Consider the following 25,583-nt stretch of genomic DNA (forward strand, 5'->3'; position numbering starts at 1 on the left):
CTTCAGCTTGGGTCATGATCCTGGAGTCCCGGGATTGAGTTCCGCATGAGGCTCCCTGCTCAGCGGGGAGTCTGCTTCTCCCTCTGACCCTCCCCCCTCTCATGTGCTCTCTCAAATAAATAAATAAATAAAATCTTTTAAAAAAAATAAAGAATTAAAACTATAAAGCCCTACAATCTCAGAATAAACATATACCTTTGTTCACTTTTGTAACAAGGAATAGAGAGTTCATTATAGGTGGCTTGGCCCTGGCAACACCACTTCAAGACAATTTACTTATCACTGACCAACCTAAAAGAATCTTAAGGAATTATACCTTATGAACCCACCAAAAATATACCCAAATGACTATCAAATTTTTCACAATTATTGTGCCTCAATAATTAAACATGCAATCAGTAAGACTCTCTCAAAATTATTCAGAAGGTAAATAGTGATACAAGCTATATTTCAAAAAGAGGAAACCTAGCTCAAATATATATCATAAAAAATTTAGGATACAGTCCAACTGTTCTAGACTTAAAGAAGAATTGTCACTTGAACATGAACCAAAGCAGTAAATATTCTACCCAAGGATTAAAAAAAAATCTGAGTAAGTACCTTTTCAGAATTTCTCTATTTATCTTGTAATAATCTACATAGTCCCACTTGTCTTAAGAAGTGCTTCAAAAATGGGGCACCTGGGTGGCTCAGTTGGTTAAGTGTCTGCCTTCGGCTCAGGTCATGATCCCAGGGTCCTGGGATCAAGCCCTGCGTCAGGCTCCCTGTTTAGGGGGTGAGTCTGCTTCTCCCTCTCCTTCTGCCCCTCCTCCTGCTCATGCTCTCTCCCTCTCTCAAATGAATAAATAAAATCTTAAAAAAAAAAATGCCTCAAAAACTCTCAAAAAACTTTTAGCAGATAACAATTAATTTTAACTTTAAAATGTATATGCTATAAGAGTCCCCAGGAGTCCCCAAACAATTCAACGGGGAATGAATATTCTTTTTAACAACAGTGCTGGAACAACTGAATATCAACATACAAAAGAATGAAGTTGGATCCCTACCTCATGCCATATACAAATTTGAAATGGATCAAAGACCTAAATGTAAGAAGCACAATTACAAAATTCTCAGAAGAAAACAGAGGTGTAAATCTTCACTGCTTTGGATGGACAATGGTTTCTTAGATAACACCAATGCATGAGCAACCAAACAAAAAAATAGATAAATTGGGACTTCATCAAAATTTTAAAACTTTAGTGCTTCAAAGACACCATCAAGAAAGTGAAGACCAAAAAAGAAAACAGAAAAGAAAGAAAGAAAGAAAGAAAGAAAGAAAGAAAGAAAGAAAGAAAGAAAGAAAGAAAGAAAGAAAGAAAGAGAGAGAGAGAAGGCAATTCAGAGAACAGGAGAAAATGTTTGTGAAATATAACTGATAATGGACTTGTATCCAGCATATGTAAAGAACTCTTGTAACTCACAATAAAAAGACAACCAAATAAAAAAAGGTCAAAGGATATGATTAGACTTTTCTCCAAAGATTTCTCCAGCAGCAAGCATGTGAAAAGGTGCTCAGTATTAGTCGTTAGGGAAATGCAAACCAAAACCATAATGAGACACCACTTCATACCCACTAAAATGGCCATAATAAATACATACACTAAGTGCTGCCAAGAAACTGAAGAAACTGGAACCCACAGAGATTGCTAGAAAGAATGTAAAATGGTGCAGCTGCTTTAGATAAGATTGGCAGTTCCTCTAAAAGTTAAACACAAAGTTAACATATGACCCAGCAGTTCCACTCCTACATACACACACAAGAGAAATGAAAACATATATTCACACAAAAACTTGTGCACAAATGTATAGCATTATTCATAATAGTCAAAAAGTAGAAACCCAACCGTCTGCAACTGATGAAAAGATAAAGGAAATGTGGTATATCCATATTCCACATGGATATATATTGGAATATTAATCATAAGAAAGGATGGTTTGATACATACTATATGAACAAACCTTGAAAACATTATGCTAAAGGAAATAAGTCAGACACAAAAGGACAAATCTTATATGACCAGCTTTAAGAAATAACTAGAACAGTCAAATTTACAGAAAAACAAAGTGGACCAGAAGTATCCAGGGACTGGGAGAAAAAGGAAATGGGTAGTTATTGTTTAATGGCTACAAAGTTTCTGTGTGGGGTGATGCATAAATTTTGGAAATAGTGGTGATGGTTCTACAACCTTGTGAATGTAATTAATGCCACTGAACTGTACACTTAAAAATGGTTAAAATGGCAAATTTTATTATATATAATTTTTACCAATTTTTTTGAAAGGAATGAACCTTTAAAGCATCTGCTAAGTGAAAGGAGCCAGACAGAAAAGGCTATATATTGTATGATTCCATTTATATAAAATGTCCAGAATAGGCCAATCCATACAGAAAGAAATCAGATTTGTAGATTAGTGGTTGCTAGGTGTCTCAGTTCATTCAGGTTGCTGTCACAAAATACTGTATACAGGGTGGCTTATAAACAACAGAAATTTACTGCTCACAGTTCAGGAGGCTGGGAAGTTGAAGATCAGTGGGCCAGCAGATGTGAGAGCTCTCTTTCTGGTTCACAGATGGCTATGGTCACTGTGTTCTTACATGGCTGAAGGTATAAGGGAGATAAGAGCACTAATCCCATTCTCGAGGGCTCTGTCCTCATGACCTAATCATGTCCCAAAGGTCCCATCTCCAAATACCATCACACTGAGGATTAGGTTTCAACACAAATTTTATGAGGGCACATTCAGTCTATGGCACTAAGGAAGTAAATGCTAATGGTATGGTGTTTCTTTTGGGGTGATGAAATGTTATGGGATTAGTGGTGATGGCTGCACAAAGAAAAAACACTGACTTGTACATTTTAATAGGGTGAATTTCTTGGTATATGAATTATACTCAACAGGCTATCTTTTTTTTTTTTTGAAAAGAAAGTAAATGTTGCAAATTGACCAATGGAACAGAACACACAATCTCTGTTTTTGACAAAGGTGATACTGCAGTGCTGTGAGGGAAAGGATAAATGTTTTGGGTTCATGAGATATCCACACAGGGGAGTAAAAAAAAAAAAAAAAAAAAAAAAAACCTAGGCTTAACTCCTAGGTCGCAAAGACAAAAGCAACCCCAAACAAACTGAGGATCTAAATGTGAAGTGTAAAATAAAAAAATTACAGGAGAAAGCTAACAGGAGGATATCTTCATGTGCATAAGGTAGGCAAAGATTCCTTAAATAGGATACAAAACACACAAACAAAAAGGAAACATAACATTTACCATGTATTAAAATTAAGAACTATTCATCAAAAGACACCAGTAAGATAGTGCAAAGTCACACCAGAAAGTGAGAGAAAATATTTACAACACATATACAAAGGACCCTACATTGAGAAGCATAAAAGCCTCTTATCAAGAACACACAAAAAACTATTACACACCAATAAGAAAAAAAGTCAACCGAGTAGAAAAACGAGCTCTCCTCACCCCCCAAAAACTTGAATAGGCACTTCATGAAAGATATAAAATGGTCAATAAGTCTACGAAAGGTTGCTCAATTTCAACGGATGTCAGGAAAATCAAAATTAATACCATGTAACAACCAAGAGAATGATACCATGAGAAGAAAAGCCATAGACTAAGAAAAAATATTTGCAGAAGACACATCTGGTAAAGGACTGTTACCCAAAACATACAAAGAACTCTTAAAACTCAACAAGAAAACAAACAATCCAATTAAAAAGTAGGCAGAAATCCCTATCAAAATACCATCAACTTCTTTCAAAGAAATGGAACAAATATCCCTAAAATGTGTAGGAACCAGAAAAAGACCCCAAATAGCCAGAGGACTGTTGGAAAAGAAAAGCAAAGCTGGTGGTATCACAATTCCGGACTTCAAGCTCTATTACAAAGCTGTAATCATCTAAACAGTACGGTACTGGCACAAAAACAGACACATAGATCAATGGAACAGAATAGAGAGCCCAGAAATGGACCCTCAACTACATGGACAACTAATCTTTGTCGAAGCAGGAAAGAATGTCCAATGGAAAAAAGACAGTCTCTTCAACAAATGGTGTTGGGAAAACTGGACAACCACATGCAAAAAAATGAAACTGGACCATTTCCTTACATCTCACACAAAAATAGATTCAAAATGGATGAAAGACCTAAATGCGAGACCGGAATCCATCAAAATCCTTGAGGATAACGCAGGCAGCAACCTCTTCGACCTCAGCCGCAGCCACTTCTTCCTAGAAACATCACCAAAGGCAAGGGAAGCAAGGGCAAAAATGAACTACTGGGACTTCATCAAGATAAAAAGCTTTTGCACAGCAAAGGAAACAGTCAACACAACCAAAAGACAACCGACAGAATGGGAGAAGATATTTGCAAATGACATATCAGATAAAGGGCTAGTATCCAAAATCTATAAAGAACTTATCAAACTCAATACCCAAGGAACAAATAATCCAATCAAGAAATGGGCAGAAGACATGAACAGACAGTTCTGCAAAGACGACATCCAAATGGCCAACAGACATGTGAAAAAGTGCTCAACATCACTCAGCATTAGGGAAATACAAATCAAAATCTCAATGAGATACCACCTCACACCAGTCAGAATGGCTAAAATTAACAAGTCGGGAAATGACAGATGTTGGCGAGGATGTGGAGAAAGGGGAACCCTCCTACACTGTTGGTGGGAATCCAAGCTGGTGCAGCCACTCTGGAAAACAGTATGGAGGTTCCTCAAAAAGTTGAAAACAGTGGGCACCTGGGTGGCTCAGTTAAGCGTCTGCCTTTGGCTCAGGTCATGATCCCAGGCTCTTGGGATTGAGTCCCACATCGGGCTTCTTGCTCAGCAGGGAGCCTGCTTCTCCCTCTGCCCCTGTCTACCACTCCCCCTGCTCTCACTCTCTCTCTCTGACAAATAAATAAATAAAATCTTTAAAAAAAAAAAAGTTGAAAATAGAGTTACCCTACGACCCAGCAATTGCAATATTGGGTATTTACCCCAAAGAAACAAATGTAGTGATCCAAAGGGGCACCTGCATCCCATTATTTACAGCAGCAATGTCCACAATAGCCAACCTATGGAAAGAGCCTAGATGTCCATCCACAGATGAATGAATAAAGAAGATGTGGTGTATATATATACAATGGAACATTATGCAGCCATCAAAAAAATGAAATCTTGCCATTTGCAATGACGTGGATAGAACTAGAGGGTATTATGCTAAGCGAAGTAAGTCAATCAGAGAAAGACAATTATCATATAATCTCACTGATATGTGCAATTTGAGAAACAAGACAGAGCATCATAGGGGAAAGGAGGGAAAAATGTATCAAGACGAAACCAGAGAGGGAGACAAACCATAAGAGACTTTTAATCTCAGGAAACAAACTGAGGGTTGGTAGAGTGAAGGGGGGCGGGAGGGATGGGGTGGCTGGGTGATGGACATTGGGGAGGGTATGTGCTATGGTGAGTGCTGTGAACTGTGGAAAAAAATAAATTAAAAAAAAATAAAAAATAGGCAGAAGATCTGAACAGGCACCTCACTAAAGAAGATACACACTTGGCAAATAAACATAGAAAAAATGTTCAACATCATATTACCAACTACACACCTATTAAAATGGACCAAATCCGGAATGCTAACAACATCAAATGTTGGCAAGGATGTGGAGCAACAGGAACTCTCAGTCATTGCTGAAGGAATGCAAAATAGTAGCATTACACTGGAAGACAGTTTGGCAGTTTCTTATAGAGCTAAAGATAGGCTTACCATACAATCCAGCAAGCACACTGCTAGGTATTCATCCAAATGGGTTGAAAACTTATGCCTATATAAAAACGTGCACACAGATTTTACAGCAGCTTCGTTCATAACTGCCAAAACTTGGAAGCAACCAAGATGTCCTTCAGTAGGTGAACAGATAAATAAACTGTGGTACATCTTGATAATGGAATATTATTCAACACTAAAGAGAAATGAGCTATAAAGCTGTAAAGACACAGAGGAACCTTAAATGTGTATTACTAAGTGAAAGAAGCCAATATGAAGAGGCTAGATACTGTATGATTCCAACTACATGACATTCTGCAAAAAGCAAAACTATGGAACAATATAAAGGTCAGTGGTTTGGCAGGCAAGACAGGAAAGATGAACAGGCAGAACAAAGAGGATTTTTAGGGCAATGAAAATACATTATAAGGATGGACATATATCATTATACATTTGCCCAAACCCACAGAATAACAACACCAAGAGTGAACCCTCAGGTAAACTACGGACTGGGTGATTATAATGTGTCAATGTAGGTTCACCCTTGGTAAAAACTGTGCCGTCTGGTGAATGAGATCAATAATGGAAGAGGCTATGCATGTGTAGGGGCAGGAGGCATATAGAAAATACCTGTACTTCCCTCTCAATTTTGTTATAAACCTAAAACTGCTCTAAAAAAATAATTCTTTAAAAAAAAAAGATTTGGAAAAAAAGTGTGCAGACAGAAATTCACATGTCAAGAATATCATAAAAGGAATTTATTCTTGCTTTGGTTGGGATGTCAGACTCTCAGAAATCCAAAATCATATCTAAGGTATGAAGGATTTTTATGCAAAGACACTATAATGCAAAACCAAGTTTGGAAACCAATTATTCAGTCCAACTTCCCTAATTTTAAAGTGAGATCCACAAAGTTAAATGACTGCCCAGAGTTACCTACCAAGTCAGGGGTAAAGTCAAGACTAGATCTTCCAACTCTAACCCAATGATCTTTTTATTATACTCAGGTATTTCAGAAAGCCTAGACTTGTTCTTAGAGAACATGCTGGGTCACAGGTAACCAATGCTTGTTTTCCTCTCTTTCTTTAAAGTTTTCTTTTCAAAGTACTCATAAGTCACCTATTTAATAACCTATTCTAAAGGTATGCCAGGAATCAATATTAATAGCAGTTACAACACTTGCAAAAAAGAGAAAACCAAACATCATGTACCCCTCTGGAAAAAAAAAAAAACACCACCACACATACTCTTGCCAAAAGAACTGAACTTGACTCTGATCAAGCTTCTAGAAACAGCTACCAATTTACAGGCAACAACTGTATCATGAGTATGCAATCACAGAGAACTCTATAGTTTGAGTGTCTCAGGTTCTTCAAAGTATAAGAACAGAAAGGCATGAAGAGGGAATGTGAGATTAAAAGAGATTTAAAAGCCGTATCAATCTGTTTAAGGGAGCAAGACTAAACAATTAAGAAACACAAGGAACTTTATTATTATAAAATCAGCATAGTGATTTCTTTTGAGAGGAAGAGGCTATGTTTGGGATCAGACACAGGGGTAGCTGGCAAAGTTCTCCTTGAATAGTGATTACAAGAAAACATGCCTTATGATTATTTGTTTTGTGGTTTTCAATATGTGTTTTATTTTACAATAAAAGGTTAAAAATGAAAAAAATTTCAGGTCAATAAATAATCAGATTCCAGATACAGTATCTTCTAAGCAACAGAAAATATTTATCTATAAATTATCATTTTTTAAAATGTAATCTGTAGTTATTGATTAGGACTACATATGACGTCTAGCAATTCCAAAAATGTAATCTGAAGGTACACTATTTTCTATAAACCACACTGAAGTAGCTTTTATTCCCCTTCTATTCCCATCTTCCTTTATTTGTCCTAAAAACATCAGCCACAAACTCCTAACTAGCCCAGATGACATAAGATCACTTTAAACCAGACAGTAATTGTTCCCTACTAGACTTAAAAACAAACAAAAAAGGGGCACCTGGCTGGCTCAGCCAGTAGAGCACGTGACTTTTCTTTTTTTCAAGTGGGCTCCACACCTGGCCCAATGTGAGACTTGAATTCACCACACCTAGATCAAGACCTCAGCTGGGGTCAAGAGTCGGATGCCCAACCAACTGAACCACCCAGGCACCCCTAGAGCACTGGACTCTTGATCTCAGTCAGGGTCGTGAGTTCAAGCCCTATGTTTGGCTTGGAGCCTACTTAAAAAAAAATTATGATTAATGAGTATTAATCATATTCGCTAAGGTATAAGATTACTTTTATACCTCACTTGATAAGGAAAAGAGGGAAAAGTGAAACCTTACAGAAGGGATCACAGATGTACCTGACCATGCACAGATACATTCCAAACGTACATTAAGTCTTCTACAGAGTACGAAGGAATGAGATCAACAGACACAATGGTAGTAGTGCAGAGAGATAAGCTATAAAGAATGAAACATTTAAAGGTATACTAAAGAGTTATCTCCAATCTAACTCAACTTAATGTATAAAAGGAGAAACAAACTCTGAGTGGATCACAGCCCCATTGGAGAAAGTGAAGCAAAACAGATGCACAGTCACAAACACAAAATTCTGCTTGCAATTTTAGACTCTGCCCCTGTAACCCTTCCGGTTTAAGAATCTTTCCTTTAATGTTCTAATGAATCAAGGATTTTAGCTGACCTTCTAAAAAAACTTTCCATCTCTAACAAAATCATTCATATTTAGAAACAGTACAGACAACTTTGATGACTAATTCTAATATCCTACAACTAGGTACTTCTCACAAACAAAAGATTTACCTTTCCTGAAACAGATTCTCCGTCATAAAAAAGATAGTGTTTTTCTACTTTGCCATCTTCAGTTTTCATTTCGGCCATTTTCCTGGTTTCTCCATCATTAAGGACAACATCGATCTCACAAATGGGTCCAAAAAAGCCTCCAAGAAAACTCTGAAATAAAAGGAAAATGCTCATAATTATGTTTTGTCACTACATTTTGTAATTCAAATCTATCTCTGACCTACAGTTAAACAGACTACAAATCTATAAGTACAACATGGAAATAAGAACTTATATTAAATTCTACATCAAAACTAAACAAATTTAGTATAACAAGGTACATACAGCTAATACTGTACTGTACATTAAAATTTGTTAGAGGACAAATTTATATTGTATGTTTTTTACCACAGTTTTTTAAAAAACAAAAAGAAAATTAAAATTTAAACATGCTATAATTTCAATCATTTCCATAGGTAACCACTATAAATAATCAATTACTACCATATACCAAAAATCTAAAAAATTAATTCTTAACATCTGGATTTGAAAAGTTACCTTTAGTTATACTTCTATGCTGTTATTTCATATGCAGAACTCATACAATCCAAATTATGTGTACAAATCCAAATGAATTATTACAATGTACTATTTACTATAAAACGTACTGCTATATAGGTCTGAACAGGATGTGTTACACATCCATCAACAAGAGAATGGATACATAAATTTTATTCTATATTCATACAGTAGGCAAAGAAATGAGACACAACTATACACAGGATAACTTTCACACATACTATATAATTCCATTTATTAAAAAGCCAAAAACATGTAGCATACATTATAGCATCGGAAGTCAGGAAGTGGTTAGAAGAAAGCACAGAGGGAGTTTCTGGGGTGCTAATTATGTTGTTTATCTGAGCACTTCACACATAGGTTTGTTCACTTTGTGAAAATACATCAAGCTATATACTTATTTGCACACTTTTTTGTACTTCAATGTTATTTTAAACATGTGCACGCATGTGCACGCGCACACACACACACACACACACTGTATTCCCTAACGTGGCCTACATATATCTGGCTCTATCCATCTCTCCAGCCACACCAGTCTCAAATTATCCAAGTTAATCAAATTTGCCAGGTTCCTTCTTGTCCTAGACCAAGTACCTTTAACCTAATTCAGCCTGTGAGTCTCAGTCTGACTTATTTCCATAAAGAGGCCTCCCATACCTTCCTAAATTGAAACCAGAGTCTCCAAATTTAGGCCTCACAACACCATGTAGTTTTATTACTTCATCATTTGTGATAACATGTGATTATTCAATACCTGAATCCCTGACTGAACTGTAAACTCCATGAGGACAGATACTTTATTCTTTGCTCATCACTGAAGACAGTGGCTAGGGGTGGTGTGTGGCATTTAGTAGAAAGCATTCAAATACCTATTGAGTGTTAAATTAATTTTGAATAAAACACATACTGTCCTGATAACAAAAAATAAATGGATACACAAAAGAAATGAGTTAAATCCAGAATATCTGGAAAGACGAGACCTCCCTGAGGAAGTTAGCTTTGGTGCAGTAGCTAAGTCTAGAGCAAGAACTTGCATCAAGCCTCAGTTCTGTCCTCAGGTGGCAGAGTAACAGCAAGCAAGCTAATGATCCTCTTAAAACTCTGCAGGACACAGGGTGATACTATGATCAAAGTAGACAGTGTTTCCTTAAACTCTGAGCTTGCTTTTTTGTTATTAATCCTTTATTAACAAAAAGATTATAATTTCAAGAAATCAACTCAAAGAATTGCCAGATTTGTACCTGTGACATACTACAAAGACACAGCATTTTTTCCTTTCAACAATGTTTTTCTTATTTTTTTATTGTTATGTTAATCACCACACATTACATCATTAGTTTTGGATGTAGTGTTCCATGTTTCATTGTTTGTGCATAACACCAATGTTTTAATCTTTCCTGGCAACATTACAAATAACAAAGTCAATTTTAACCATAAAATTAATTTTAATCAGAAAACTATTCTAAACTTAGAATGAAAAACATCAATGACAGGTCACATGCAATGCCCCTTCCCAGTCAGCTTTCATACTCCAAGTTTTGTACTCCAAACTTGCTCAAAATGGTGTATTTTTTCCTAAGGGCTACAGATATGAAAATGTACAGCAGCTCAAAATCAGGCTGCTGATATTTACTAATTCTCAACTATGTGCAAACTACAGAGCCAGCCAGGGTAGGGGGAAGCTGCTATGGGAAGAGCAATTCTGAAAGGGTAGAAGACAACAGCCTCATTTAAGATAAAAATAGAAGCAGGAAAATAAAATTTAATTTTCTCATTCCCCCTTAAAACATCCCAGAGATGCTTCTGGGAAAAATGAGATTTGAAAACTATAAAAATTGTTTTACGGATAAAAGGAAATACTATGGTAACTTTTTCCACATATGGATACTTAACACACAGTGCTGAACTTGGGATCTGAAAGCTGATATTAAAAGACCAAGTAATCAGGGGCACCTGGGTGGCTCAGGTCATGATCCCGGGGTCCTGGGATCGAGCCCCACATCGGGCTCCCTGCTCTGCGGGAAGCCTGCTTCTCCCTCTCCCACTGCCCCTGCTTGTGTTCCCTCTCTCGCTGTGTCTCTCTCTGTCAAGTAAATAAAATATTTTAAAAAAAAATAAAAATAAAAGATCAAGTAATCAAAAATAACAAAATCAAAATTGCCACTAATTAAAGTGGTGTAAGAGACTGAAGTCTTATAAAACTTCACAATTAACCAATAACGCAGTCTTATTTTGACACCATAGATAAAAATGAAAAATTCCTAGGCATTAAAAATATGTGAAAGCTATGTGTTACCCTCTATTACTTTTTGTATGCACGAAGTATTTCATAACTAAAAATTTAAAAAGCACTTACTTTTCAACACAATCAAAACACTAAGATGGGGAGAGACTAGAAGGTATTTTTAAAAGCTTAGTTACAACACATGCCTAATAGGTTGAGTAATAAGCTACAGTACCTTGACAAGGTTAACAGAGAATTGAGCACCAGGTTAACATCCAGTTTTTCACACTAGGACACATCAAAAATGAACTAGTCTTACTAAAAGTCTCAAGAAAACTGTTGATGTCTTACATTTAACAAGTAGACGACAAAGAGAAAAAATATCTGAGAAAAGTTTGTCTTTTTTGTTTTCCTTCTAAAAGGAGTTGAAAGAAAAAGATTTCTCTACCCAAAGTCTTGCTTTTGAAGTTTTTATTGCAAGATGTGCATCTTCTGTCATTTCAAAGAAAATGTAAAAGAAAACTTAAGATCTTTTTTAAAATTATTCACAAATTATAATAATTCTCCTGATATATAAAGAGGAAACAAAATACATAACTGACAGGATGGTGAAGACTAAGAGGTGGAAAGGGAATGCAAACTGTAAAGGTTAGGATACATTAACACAGACTTTTGCTGAAATTACAAAAAAAAATTTTACAGTGAAAGACTACTCAGTTCTGGCGAAGATAGCTTAAGTGAGCATTCAGAATATGAGATTTTCAGGAGCAGTATTAGACAGTAATATACAAGTCAAAACTCAGGTAGCCTTTAAATAACTAGACTGCAATATATATGACTATTAAAAGATTATAGCATTGTTTTTAGTTTTCTACTTGTAGCCTAACCCTCATTATCACCTGTAGGTCAATTTAAGATTTTTCATATAATTCATAAACCCCTACTGAGCATTACCATCCAGCAAAATTGCATGTGGATATGTTAAAAGTCAACAAATTTTCTAGCCCTCACTGAAGAAATTTCACTCCTTCCAGTGGATGTAAAGAAATGCAACTCAAGGTGAGTGGAAAGGGAGACTCTCAAAATTTACACAAGCAATGAAACAGCAAATTTTCATGCACAGATTGCATTTATGTCCATTTCAGTGTTATAAAGCTTTACAATTTAATGTTTGACGAGTAACTTGAAAATTGCTCTTAAACTAATTTTTAAAATAAGCAAAAAAGCTTTTAAGTCTTCTTGGCAAAGTATATTCAATTAAAGAAGACTTCCCTAACTCTCTGACTAGGCAAGGTCTCCCAATACTTGTTAGATTTATCACAACTGTTATTTCCACGTTAAACAAATAATTACACAAATAGAGACGTTTACCTCCCTCTAGACTGTAAGCTACAAGAGAGCAAGGGCTGTTTCAGTTTTGCTAGCGGCCCTTGGGTACGCCTAAATAATTATTTGTTGCATGAAAAAAAAGGCCCCAAGTTTAAGAATGAATATGCCTGTCTTTACTTTTCTAATTTTAATCAAATCAACACGCCTTCTGAGTTTAAAATGCATTTATTCAAAACAACTTTTTTTTTTTTTTTTTAAGTAAACCTAGCTTCGTCTTCAGCCAAAAGTCTCAAGCAGTTTACTGAACCGGTGAGTTTTGGGAAAGCTGATAGTATCAGGAGAGCACACAGTAGGCGCTCAACGTATGCTTGCTAAATGAAACGAATACCATAAAGTGAGCTAAATGAGATCCAATCTAGAGGAGACAGCCAACACAAAGTTAAAGGTATCGTGCCCACGCCAGTGCTTCCCACTAACTGGTTAGAGTACTCTGACTTCCCTCCCTTCTCTGTTCCCTAGGCCATTTCAACATCCCAAAGCGTTAAGTTTCGAGAAAATGGCTTGGGGAAGGAAATGAGAGCCAGAGCTTAAACTAGCGGGCACAAAACCAGTGTGCTTTGAATTAAAGACGTCCCCACTTCAATGTCCTTTCCTTTTTCTCTCCCGTTCTACAAGTGTCAACATCAAGGCTGAACTGGGGTCAAGATATCGCCGAATGTCACCACATCGAGATAAAAACAACAACGTGGAGTTTATCAATCCCGTGACACACTGGAAGAGAGTGACCCAGTCTCCCCCACCCCAGCCCGGAACTGGGGGACTCCCGGGTCACTCCACCTGAAGGGAAGCAAGGCTGTCCGGAAGGAGCGGAGGGACTGGCTACCTTGGAAGGGGAGGCGGCGCTGAGCCCCCGCACAGGCGGGGTCCGAGTACCCAGCCAGGGCCCCCAAAGCCGGTCGAGGAAGGCGGGCAGAGGCTCCGACATGGCCAGGAGAGCGCGCCGCCGCCCGCAGGTGCTCGGGCCTCTGCGAGACCGGGAAGAGGCGGCGCTGCCGCCCGCCCTTCCCCGATCCCGCGGCGGCCAGACAGGCCTAGCCCCGCTCCCCGCCCTGCTGGCTGCCCCCCTCCTGACGTTGCCCTCCGCCCCACCCGGGACACCAAGCCGGCCGTTGGCCGTCCCGCCGCGCGCTCTGAGGCCAGGGCTGGAGGCGAGCGCGCGGGCAGCACCGCGCACTCACCATTGTCAGCGCCGCCGCCGCGTCCCCACCACCTCACTCCGCTTCCCTCAGAACTCCTAGTCCAGATTCCCTCCGCCCCAGCGCCCGTCACGTGACCTCGAGCCGCTGGCCGCACGTGATCCCTCCCTTCCTTTCCTCTCCTCCCCCTGCTCCAGTCCCCTCCCGGCCTCTTGCCCCGCCCCACTGGCCAGCCTGGCCCTCGAGGAGAGGCAGTTTGGAGGCGGGGCCTCGTGCTCCACCCTATACTCTAGGGGGCGGGGCCACCGAGTGCCGTAAAGTGGGAGGGGCCTGAGTGGACGCAGGCTCCTCAGGCCCTCCTCGCCCTCTCTTCGGTCACGTGGGGAGCGGTTCGCTGACGGGCTTTTTTGCCACTCCCAGTTCCTCTTCCCTGTGGAAGTTTGAGTAGCTGGAGAGGAAGGCGGGAGGGTTTGTTCCGCCCTGCAGGCGCTCTCCCCGGGTGGGTTACTGGGCAGCTGAGGCGAAGGGGAGCTGTTACCCGAGGCGCTGCTTCCTTAGGCCTTGCAAGGTACATGTTCTCTTCATCCAGGGAGGAGGCATTCTTCTTTCATCTTTCTGGAACTATCCAGCTCCCTCTCCCACTGAGAGCTGCTGGGTTTTGAGAACTTGTTAGCACTGTAGCCTCTGAAGAGCCGGCCAGTGGGAAAAATGTGAGAGTGCTACATCCGTTGCTTTGTAAAGTACACGGATATCTTGCAATCTAGCCACCTGAGCTGTGCTGTCCGGCCAGTACGTGAGGGGTGGGGGGGCTTCCTAAAGCAGGTGGTGCAGCTAGCCAGTACTCTGGCTTTGACCGCATCCAGACACTGTGGTATGAGCCTAGAGGCCCTCCAGATTAATGGGGTGCTGTTTTAGTTTTTTAAAAGCAGTGTTGAACCACCACAGTGTATACATGACCAAAGCAGAAAAAATGCTCATCTGAACGCACCATCATTACCCCATCATAACAAAACAAAATCAAGTTTTGTGAGGCAGGGCCATAAAGCACGTGTAAAATTTTAAAAGGCTTGAAGTTAGAGCATGGTCTCTAACCACAATGAAATTCACCTAGAGATAACAAAAAGATAGTCAGAAAATCCACAAATATATGGTAACTACGCAACGTAGTTCTAAACCTCTATGTCAAAGAAGACAGTGGAAACTTAAAAATAGTTTGAACTAGAAGAAAATTATAATAGAATTTATGGGATACAGCTGAAGTAGTATTTACAGGGAGATCGGTAGCTTTCAATGCATATATTTGAAAAGAAGAGTTTTAAAATCAGCAGTGTAAGTTCACATCAGGAAATAAAACCATACTACCATGTGGAGGGGAGCAGGGGATATATGGGAACTGTACTTCCCACTCAACTTTGCTGTGAACTTAAAACTTCTCTAAAATAATAAAAAAAAATTAAAAGCCCTCACGTAGGTGGTTACATTATCTTCAAACAAAGGTGCCATGACAAATCTATGGGGAAAGGACAGTCTTCTCAACAAATGGTGTTGGGAAAACAATATCCACTTGCAGAAGAATGAAGTTGGACCATTATGTTACACCATATACAAAAAAATTCACTCAAAATGGGTTTAAGACCTAAAACTGTAAAACTTGCAGGAGAAAACATAGGGGGAAAATCTTTGGACTTGGCAATGATTTCAACAAAAATGACACACAGCACAGGCAACAAAAGCAAAGATAGACAAATGGAACTGTATCAAACTTAAAAACTTTTCTTCATCAAAGGACACAACAGAGTGGAAGGGAAACCTATGGAAAGGGAGAAAATATTTGCAAATCATATATCTGATAAGATATCCAGAATATATGTTACTCCTTCAACTCAATATATATTCTTAATATCTAGAATATATGAAGAATGACTACAACAATAACAAAAAATCAAATAACCCAGTTAAACAGTGGGAAAGGACTTGTACAAACATTTCTCCAAAGATGATGTACAAATGCCCAATAAGCATATGAAAAGATACTCAACATTCGGATAAATGCAAATCAAAACCACAAGGTAGCATCTCACACCTATTAGGATGGTTACTATTAAAAAAAATAATAAGTGTGAGTGAGGATGTGGAGAAATTGGAACCTTTGTGCACTGTTGGTGGGATTGCAAGATGGTGAGCCCCCTATGGAAAACAGTATGGAGGTTCTTCAAAAAATTGAAACTAGAACTGTCATGACCCAACAGTCTCACTTCTGGCTATATATCCAAAAGAATTGAAAGTAGGGTCTCAGAAATATTTGCATATTCACATTCATAGCACATATGAACACTCATGTTCATTCATAACAGCCAAGAGGTAGAAGGAACCCAAATGTCCACGGACAGATAAATGGAATATTAATCCATCTTCAAAAGGAAAGGAATCCTGTCACACACTAGAACATAAATGAACCCTGAGGACACTGTGCTAAGTGAAATAGGCCAGTCACAAAAAGACAAATACCATACGATTCCACTTATATAAGGTATCTAAGTCAAATTCATAGACACAGAAAATAGAATGGTGGTTACCAGAAGCTGGGGGAAGGGGGAAAGAGAAGTTACTATTTAATGGATATAGAGTTTCAGATTTGCCAGATGGAAATGTTCTGGAGATCTGTCTCACAGCAATGTGAATATACTTAACTGCTACCGAACTGCACACTTAAAAATGGTTAAGATGGTAAATTTTGTGTGTTCCTTACCACAATAAAAAAAATTAAATGCAGAGTAGAAAGAAGGAAGACAAAGATAAGAATAGAAGTCAATGGAATAGAAATAGGCAAGCAATAGAGAAGATCAAGAAATGCAATAGTTGGAGGCCAAGGAAAGGAGGCGAGTCAAGGACTTCCTCCTGGGGAGGGAGCTTGGATTCGGGAGGCCGCGTTGGGCCTGTTGGACTAGGCGTCCACGCGTGGGAGAGTTCAGGCATGTCTGTACGTGCGGTGATGCGCGCCTTGTGCAAGAACAAGACGCTTTGGAGTCCCCATGCTGTTGCTGATTGTTGGAGGTTCTTTTGGTCTTTGTGAATTTTCACAAATCTGCTATGATGCTGTGAAAATTAAGATTGATCCTGAATTAGAAAAAAAACTGAAAATAAATAAAGTATCATTGGAATCAGAGCATGAGAAAATAAAGGATTCTGCTTTTGATGACTGGAAGAATATTCGAGGACCCAGACCTTGGGAAGATCCCGACCTCCTCCAAGGACGAAATCCAGAAATTCTTAAGACTAAGACAACTCGACTCAGTTGATTCTTTTCTTTCTTTTTTCTTTCTTTCTTTCTTTCATTCATTCATTCTTTCTTTCTTTTTTTAACAAAAATGTTATCAACTGGAATTCCCACTTCATATGCAAGTGGGAAGAAAATTTCAGACCTGCAGAAGCTTGGATGTGAGTAACGTGATGACAGATGATCTTGATAAAAAGTCACAGTAACTTCAGGCAGTGATTTTATGTCAAACCTATGTAGGAAAATAATATCGATCACAGGCTGATGAGAGTTTTGGTTTTACTTATAGTACCTCACAGGATATACTAATCAGTCTCCAAAGTGTCACCTGATGATTGTATTGATACAATCAAAACATGTTAAGGAAAAAAAAAAAGAAATGCAATAGTTGGTTCTTTAAAAAGATTAATAATGTTGATAAGCCCCTGGCAATACTAATCAAGAAAATAAGAGAAAATGTAAATTAACAATATTAGGAATGGGAAAGAAGACATCACTTCAAATCCTACAGACATCAAAAGGATAATAGAGAAATATATGAACAACTTTCATGCCAGTAAGTTTGACAACTTAGGGGAAATGGACACCTTCCATTAAAACAACTTTCTGAGGGGTGCCTGGGTGGGTCAGTCAGTTAAGCATCTGGCTCTTGGTTTCTGCTCAGGTCGTGATCTCATGGGTTGTGTGATCAATCCCCACATCGGGCTCCACGCTCAGCAGGAAGTCTGCTTGAAGAGTCTCTCCTCTGCCCTTCCCCCGACTTGTGTGCATTCTCTCTCTCTCTCTCAAATAAATAAATGGATCTTTAAAAAAAAAAAAACTTTCTGAAATGAACATAAGAGGAAATACAAAATCTGAACATCTTACATCAATGAAATTGAACAGAAAATTTAAAATCTTCCCACCCCAAAACTCCTCTAGGCTACAGAATTCCCTGGTAAGTTCTACCAAAATGTAAGGAAGAAATAATACCAACGCTGAGCAAGGAGCCCCATGTGGGGCTCGATCCCAGGACTCTGGAATCATGACCTGAGCTGAAGGCAAACGCTTAACCAACTGAGCCACCCAGGTACCCCAATCTACACAAACTTTTTAAGAGAATATAGGAGGAGAGAACACTTGCCAACTTCTTTTCTGAGGCCAGCATAACCCTGATACCAAACTCTGACAAGGACATTACAGGAAAGAAAACTGCATATCAATATCCTTCATTAACTTAGCTGCAAAAATCCTAAACCAAGTTTATAAGGCAGAAATTTCTGTAAAATCCATGATCTGTGGGTTGGCCCCACACTAGTTAAATGTGTTCCTTTGTGTACCTATAAAATTCCTATTTAGTGGAGTGGGACAACACCTTTATATATGTTTTAAAGTTCATCTCTGGAGGCACCTGGGTGGCTCAGTCAGTTAAGTGTCTGCCTTCAGCTCAGGTCATGATCCCAGGGTCCCAGGATGGAGCCCCACATTGGGCTCCCTGCTCAGCAGGGAGCCTTCTCCATTTCCCTTTCCCTCTCCCTCCGCCACAACCTCTGATTGTGCTTCCTCTCTCTCTCTCTCTCTGTCAAATAAAATCGTTAAAAAAAATAAAAAAATAAAGTTCATCTCTGTTATTGTTGATGCTCAAATCAGCATTAAGATATAGATAAAGTGAAATGAAATGAAAATAAATGAAACTTTTAGTCTAAGGCTGCAAAGAAAGCAAGGATAAATCTAAGAAGGAATGTGTTTTATGTTTTCCCCTTCTAAGTAGTGTATCTATAGATGATGATAGATGATAGATAGATAGATAGATAGATAGATAGATAGATAGATCGATAGATCGATCAAATAAATGAGAGTATTTCCTGGAGCCAGATATTTGGATTCTGGGATCCAAACAGGGATCCAAATATTTGTTCATTAAACATATGCTTAATGAGTGCTCACTAAATGGCAGGTGTTGTTTTAAGCTGTGGAGATAGAGTCAATTAGAAAAGAAGAAGAAGAGGAGGAAGAGAGAGGAGGAGGAGGAAGTTGTTCTTGTCCCCAAGGAGCTTATATTGGAGTATAGAAAAAGTAATTAAATATAATAGTTTCAATTAGAAGAAAGCACTAAAAAGAAATAAACATGGTGACATGAGTGGAAAAGAGCTATTTTTAGATAGAGTGGTGGGAAAGTGACATTGAAACTGAAATCTGAAGGGAGGAGTCACCTATTAGAAGAACTGAAGGAAGAGGTCCATCCCAGGCAGAACAGTGAATGCTAAGGTTCTGAGTTAGGAAAAAGCTTAGTTCTTTCCAGGAATGGGAAGGCAGTGTAGCCGAAACCTAATAAATGACAGGGACAGTAATACAGGAAGAAGAACAGTTAGAGAACAGTTGGGTATAAGAAGGAGATCTACAGATGTTGCTCTCCTCTCTAGATCCAAGGAGGATTATAGGGTCAGAATTTTAAAGCAGCATTTTCTGTTATAGCCTGTGTACCTTCACAACCTTGAGGAGAACTGTTGTCTTCCATCTTCATTTCAACAGAGGACTCTGTTTATTCCCTTTGAATAGTCTCCCTTCCTTACCAGATTTAGGGAAGGAACCAAAAGCTACAACTTCATCCCATGCCTCTGACCAACTGCGATACCTAAAATACAGTAAACCCACAATACATATTTTTTTAAAGATTTTATTTATTTGTCAGAGAGAGAGAGCACAAGCAGTGGGGGGTAGCAGAGGGAGAGGGGAAACAGGCTCTCTGCTGAGCAGGGAGCCCAACGTGGGGCTCAATTCCAGGACCCTGGGATCATGACCTGAGCCGAAGGCAGGCGCTTAACCGACTGAGCCACCCAGGCACCCCTGACTTAATTTTTAATTAGAGCTGTAGATCTACTTGGAGATCAACTAGTCCAACCCTTATTAGGATCAAAAGACTATACAATTTATTAATGGAGAAGAGCTGGTGTCCTGACTCCCACTCCAGTTCTAGACTCCCCACTTGACATTAGTAAGTAAAAGTATAGTCAAAGTACATTTAACAAGTCAGATAGAACCTGGATGGGGTCCAGTGATTTCTAAATGTCTAAAAGTTATTTTAAAGCCATATTAGGTATTAGTATATTATTCATAACTGTACTGACACTGGTATTGTCATTTGAACTGTGAGAAGACAATCATAACAATGCAAGTCTTCATGGAATGAGACATTATCAATGAAAGAGGAAGACGATTTTTTTTTTTTTTTTACTTAAATTCGCCTGTTATCTTGACTGTTCTTCTGGTTCCCACCTACTCTTGTCTGGGAGCCTAAATATCAACACATCAGAGAGAATAAATGAAAGAAAAGTAGCAGCAGCAAAGAAATACTGGTGAAGCCAAGTATAAATAAGAGCTGGCAAAAGAAAACAAAAACAAAGCAAAGCAAAAAGCTGGCCAAGAAGGTCACACCAGAGATCAGTTTATACTAATGACTTGTTCTACTGATCAAAACCCAGTAACTGTGCTATTATAATAAATGCAAGGAGCAACAGAACTGTTGAGCAAGTTATTTATTTATTTATCTATCTCCCTATCTACTTATTTGGCAAGCCAGAATATTAAAGCTAGATGGTAAGAAGTACAGTTTTTGCCAGGCAAGGACTGTGACATCTCTAAATTTGCACTTTGCAAGAAAAAAAGACATGGGGAAAATGTGACTAACTTACAAGCATTGACTTTCATAAACAAAAGTACCAGGTTTAGGTAAAAAAGTATTAGGTAAGAAGATAATTTAAGTTTTTATCTACCTATCAGGAACCACGTAGGAGAAAAATAGCTCTTTATTGAAATTTATGAAGACTAAAAAGTCATAGTAATAACTGTGACAGTGTAAAGGAGCAACTCTTTGCAGAGTTGACAGCCAAAGCTAAGTAAATAGAATCATGTACAAATACACTAGAAGAATGAAAAAAATTAAAATTAAATTATGCTGGGTATAAAAACACTTTTTTCTCAACTTAGAAGATAGCTATATATTCAAATGGAATATATTTAAATATATTTATAGGATATATATGTAGAAAATACATATAGAATATATAAATATATTCTCTTTAACTTTAGCCAGTACAGCTATAATCATGGTAAATACTCTTTTTTTCCTTTTTTTGGTTGCCATTGTCAATGGCAGGTGTTTCTCTCAAAATATATAGTTCTTTTCTTGAATGTTTTCACACTTAATGTTTTATCTCACTGTTCCCTTTTCTTGTTTTATTGAGATATAATTTATACACAATGAAGTGTGCAAGTCTCAAAATAAATAAATCTTCAATGTTAGCCATTGTTATAAATGTGTGGTTATCTCACTGTAGTTTTAGTTTGCATTTTCCTGATGATTAATGTCAAGCACTTTTTCATGTGTTTATGGGTCATATGTGTATATACCTCCTTTTGTGAAGTGTCTGTTACAACTTTGCCAATCTTTTATTGGAATGTTTATCTTATGGGGTTCTAGTTTATTAAATATTTTGGATACATGTCCCATATCAGATATATTAATTGCAAATATTTTCTCCCAGTCTGTAGCTTGCCTACTTATTTTCTTAATGTTTTTGAATGATTTGAGATTTTTGGCTTTTACATTTAGGTATGTGATCCATCTCAAAGTTTGCAAATAACATGAGGTAGGATTTGAGGGATTATTTATGTCCACATGGTTCTAGCACCATATGTTGAAAATAATTTTTTTGCCTCATTAAATTGCTTTGGTGTCTTTGTCAAAAATCTATTGCCTATAGAATTATGGATCTATTTCTCAAGTTTTTATTCTGTTTCATTGACTATTAGTCTACCTTTATACAATACTACATTGTCTGGATTACTATAGCTTTATAGTAAGCCTTGAAGTGAGGAAGCGTAATTACTCCAACTTAGTTCTTTTTCTAGAATGTTTTGGTTAAGTTCTTTGTATTTCCTCATAAATTTTTGAATTGTTAATCCACCTCTACCAAAAAACCTACTATGACTTTTATTGAGATTGATAACTCAATTTGGGGGAAACTGACATCTTAACAATATTGAGCTTTCCAATCCATGAACATGGTATATTTCTCTATTTATTTAGATCTTCTCCAATTTCTCTCAAGCCATGTTTTATAGTTTCCTGTGTAGAGGTCTTACACCTCTTTGTTAAAGTTAGCCCTAAGCATTTATATTTTTGATATTATTTTCAGTGGAATTTAAAGATTTTATTTATTTGACAGAGAGAGACAGCGAGAGAGGGAACACAAGCAGGGGGAGTGGGAGAGGAAGAAACAGGCTCCAGTGGAGCAGGGAGCCCGAAGCAGGGCTTGATCCCAGGACTCTGGGATCATGGCCTAAGCCAAAGGCAGACATTTAATGGCTGAGCCACCCAGGCACCCCTTAAGTGAAATTTTTAAATTTCATTTTCTAATTCTTTAATGCTTGTGTGTGTATATGGTTTTCTTTATGTGTGTGTGTGTGTGTGTGTGTGTGTGTGTGTGTATGGTTTTCTATATTGACTTGTATCTTGCAACCTTGCTAAATTTCTTTGATGATTTCCTCTCATCTCTTTTCTGTCCCCACTCTTCCTGGATCTTCTATTAGTCATATATCGGGCTTAGTGGACTGATTGTTTCATTTTCATATTTTTTTTTCCTATTTTCCACCTATCTGGTTTTGTTGTTCTTGTTCTCTTTTCTAGGGGATTTCCCCCCAGTTTTATGTTCCAACACCTATAATTTTTTTATTGCTGTGTCATGGTAGCCAGCTTCTAAGATGGCCCCCAAAGATCCATACTTCTATGTAGTCTCTTCTCAAATTCTTCAAGGTTGTTCTGTATGCCCAACATAAAAAGTGGAAGTGGTAGCATGTGACTTGAAAGGCTGCTTCTGACTTGTGCTCTCTTGGATCATTCACTCTGAGAGAAGTCAGCAGCCATGTCATGTAGCCAAATGGGGAGGTCCACATAGTGAGGAACTGAGGCCTCCTGTGAACAGCTAGCACTAACTTTCCAGCCATGTGAGTGAGCCATCTTGGAAAGCTGATCCTCCACCCCAGTCAAATCTTCAGATGACTGCCACCCAAGCTAACGTCCTAACTGCAATCTTATGAAAAGACACCCCCCGCCCCGTGGGGTTTAGACCAGAACTACCTAGGTAATCCACTCCCAGATTTCTACTCCACAAAAACTATGAAATAAATAAAGTTTATTGTTGTTCTAAACCAGTAAGTTTTGAGGTAATTTATTAACAGCAATAATTAACTAAAAGATACTATTTTGTTTTTATTTCCCAAGAGCTCTTTCTTAGTCTCTGAAAGTTTCATTTTATTAGCATTTTGTCCTTGTGAAGATAAAAAAATAAAACATCCAGTAATCAACATATAAACATTTAAAATGTAGATTTGTGCATAAATCACTGAGGTAATTTCCTCTGTAACAAATCACATATCAACTAGCAGCATGATTGTGATAGTAAAGTTCCAAGTTTCTATGGACCAATGATGAATGATAAATCATACTATACCATTATAAGCTGGAAACATAACTGATAAGACTTAAGTCCAAAAATAATCATTGGTTTAATGCAGTGGTTCTCAAAAAGAGGGGTTATTTCTCCCTAATGGGCATTTGCCAATATCTGGAGACATTTTTTTTTTTAAGATTTATTTATTTATTTGACAGAGAGAGACACAGCGAGAGAGGGAACACAAGCAGGGGGAGTGGGAGAGAGAGAGAAGCAGGCTTCCTGTGGAGCAGGGAGACCGATGCGGGGCTCGATCCCAGGACCCTGGGACCATGACCTGAGCCGAAGGCAGACGCTTAACAACTGAGCCACCCAGGTGCCCCTGGAGACATTTTTGATTGTCAGGTTTGTAGGAGTGCTACTGAGATCAGAAATGCTGCTAAACATCTTACAAGCACAGGGCAGCCCCCTACAACAAAGAGGTATCCTGTCCAAAATGTCAATAATGCTAAAGCTGCAAAACCCTGGGTTAGTACAAACCTAAGAAGACAAATAGAGTTCTGAAAGATCAATTGTATTAATATTTTAAGCGGTGACTCAAATGATAAAACAGACTACTTGCTGAGGGAATAGAGACAAAAAGCTTTTGCAAAATCAATCATTCTCTTCTCTTTGCTACCTTGCTTTTTGTTTGTAATTATTACAGATTTGAAAAAATATCTATAATGTAAAATGTATTATAGCTATTTATGTGTTTCCCCCTCTACACTGTGAGTGCTCGTTTTTAAAAGATTTTATTTAGTTGTTTGTTTATTTATTTATTTAGAGAGGGGGGAGGTGGGGCGGAGAGGGAGAGAGAGAATTCAAGCAGTCTCCATGCTGAGCCCAGAGCCTGATGAGGGGCTCAATCTCATGACCCTGAGATCATGATCTGAGCCAAAATCAAGAGTCAGATGTTTAACCGGCTGAGCCACCCAGGCGCCCCCGTTGTGAGTACTCTTAACTGTTCATTCCTGGTAGCTTGATCCTTTGTAGGTTTTTGTTGATTGTATAATATGAGAAAAAGTGACCATGAATTCATTACTCAAAAGTACAAATTAGAAGAAACCCTAAGTCCTCCCCCTCGAAAAAGCCCCATAATTATGGCAAATTATTGACAAATAGAACCAAAAAGGTAAAAGAGTGAGAATTAGAAAAAAAACCTACATGGGTCCTACTTCTCTATGTGCCTGAGAATATTTACGTCCACCTATCCACTTTCCTTTGTACCAGGCAAGACTAACACATTCATTCTCATTCAATCTCTGTGAGACTCTAAGCTCAAGGACAAAGGCTATCTTGCATGTCTTTGTTTCCCTCTGTATCCCCAGCCCCTAGCACAGTACCTGGCACATAGATGGAATCTTTAAAATAATCTTATGAAGTAGCTGTAACACACGTTTTCGTGATTATAATCGTTCTAAGGGCTTACTATGTGCCAGGCACTGAGCTAATCATATCTCATATATTGCCTCATTTGATCTTTACCACAACCCTACGGGAAAATATTGTTGACCTATAGTATAGATAAGGATCATAACCTATGTTTATTGATCACTCACTCAATGACATTGTCCTGAGCACTTTACATACATCAATTTATTTAATCTTCTCAATAAAACTGTAAGGTAGGCACTGTCATTATCTTCATTTTGAAGAGGAAGCTGAGGTACAGAGAGGTCAAGTAACCCAGCCAAGCTTACCTGTTTGGTAAGTGACAGAGTTCTGAATCCAGGTAATCTGTTCTCAGAGTCCACACGATTAACCCCCTCACCACATTGCCCTCCCTGGACAAGTGTAGCAAAATGAAGTAACTCGTCTTGAGTTACCAATCTAGTAAAGGGTGAAATTGGTATTTAAGCCAGGACTTTGAAGTTCTAAAGCTCATAGTT

At 38.3% G+C, this 25,583-nt stretch overlaps 1 protein-coding gene and 1 pseudogene across 4 annotated transcripts in view; one reads left to right on the top strand and one right to left on the bottom strand.

Moving 5' to 3' along the window:
- VPS26A (VPS26 retromer complex component A) overlaps positions 1-14,131 on the bottom strand; it is a 37,843-nt gene extending 23,712 nt beyond the window's left edge. Inside the window, exons 1-2 of one of the 4 annotated variants that reach the window (XM_025850236.2) lie at positions 13,987-14,131; positions 8,635-8,784 (exon numbers count right to left, since the gene is read on the bottom strand). In XM_025850236.2, coding sequence (XP_025706021.1) covers positions 8,635-8,784; positions 13,987-13,989 — 153 coding nt within the window. In that variant the 5' untranslated portion in view covers positions 13,990-14,131. Of the gene's footprint in view, positions 1-8,634; positions 8,785-13,585; positions 13,606-13,631; positions 13,943-13,986 lie in introns of those variants that run through there. The other 3 variants (XM_025850235.2, XM_025850237.2, XM_073878910.1) reach the window with 3 other exon arrangements.
- A 2,787-nt stretch (positions 14,132-16,918) lies between these two features.
- On the top strand, positions 16,919-17,243 carry LOC112807484 (cytochrome c oxidase assembly protein COX16 homolog, mitochondrial pseudogene; annotated as a pseudogene).
- Positions 17,244-25,583: the final 8,340 nt, after the last annotated feature.

Source organism: Callorhinus ursinus, unplaced genomic scaffold (assembly GCF_003265705.2).
Source record: "Callorhinus ursinus isolate GAN/ISIS: 27379988/994484 unplaced genomic scaffold, GSC_fseal_2.0 scaffold31, whole genome shotgun sequence".
In the NCBI taxonomy this organism is placed as follows: Eukaryota; Metazoa; Chordata; class Mammalia; order Carnivora; family Otariidae; genus Callorhinus; species Callorhinus ursinus.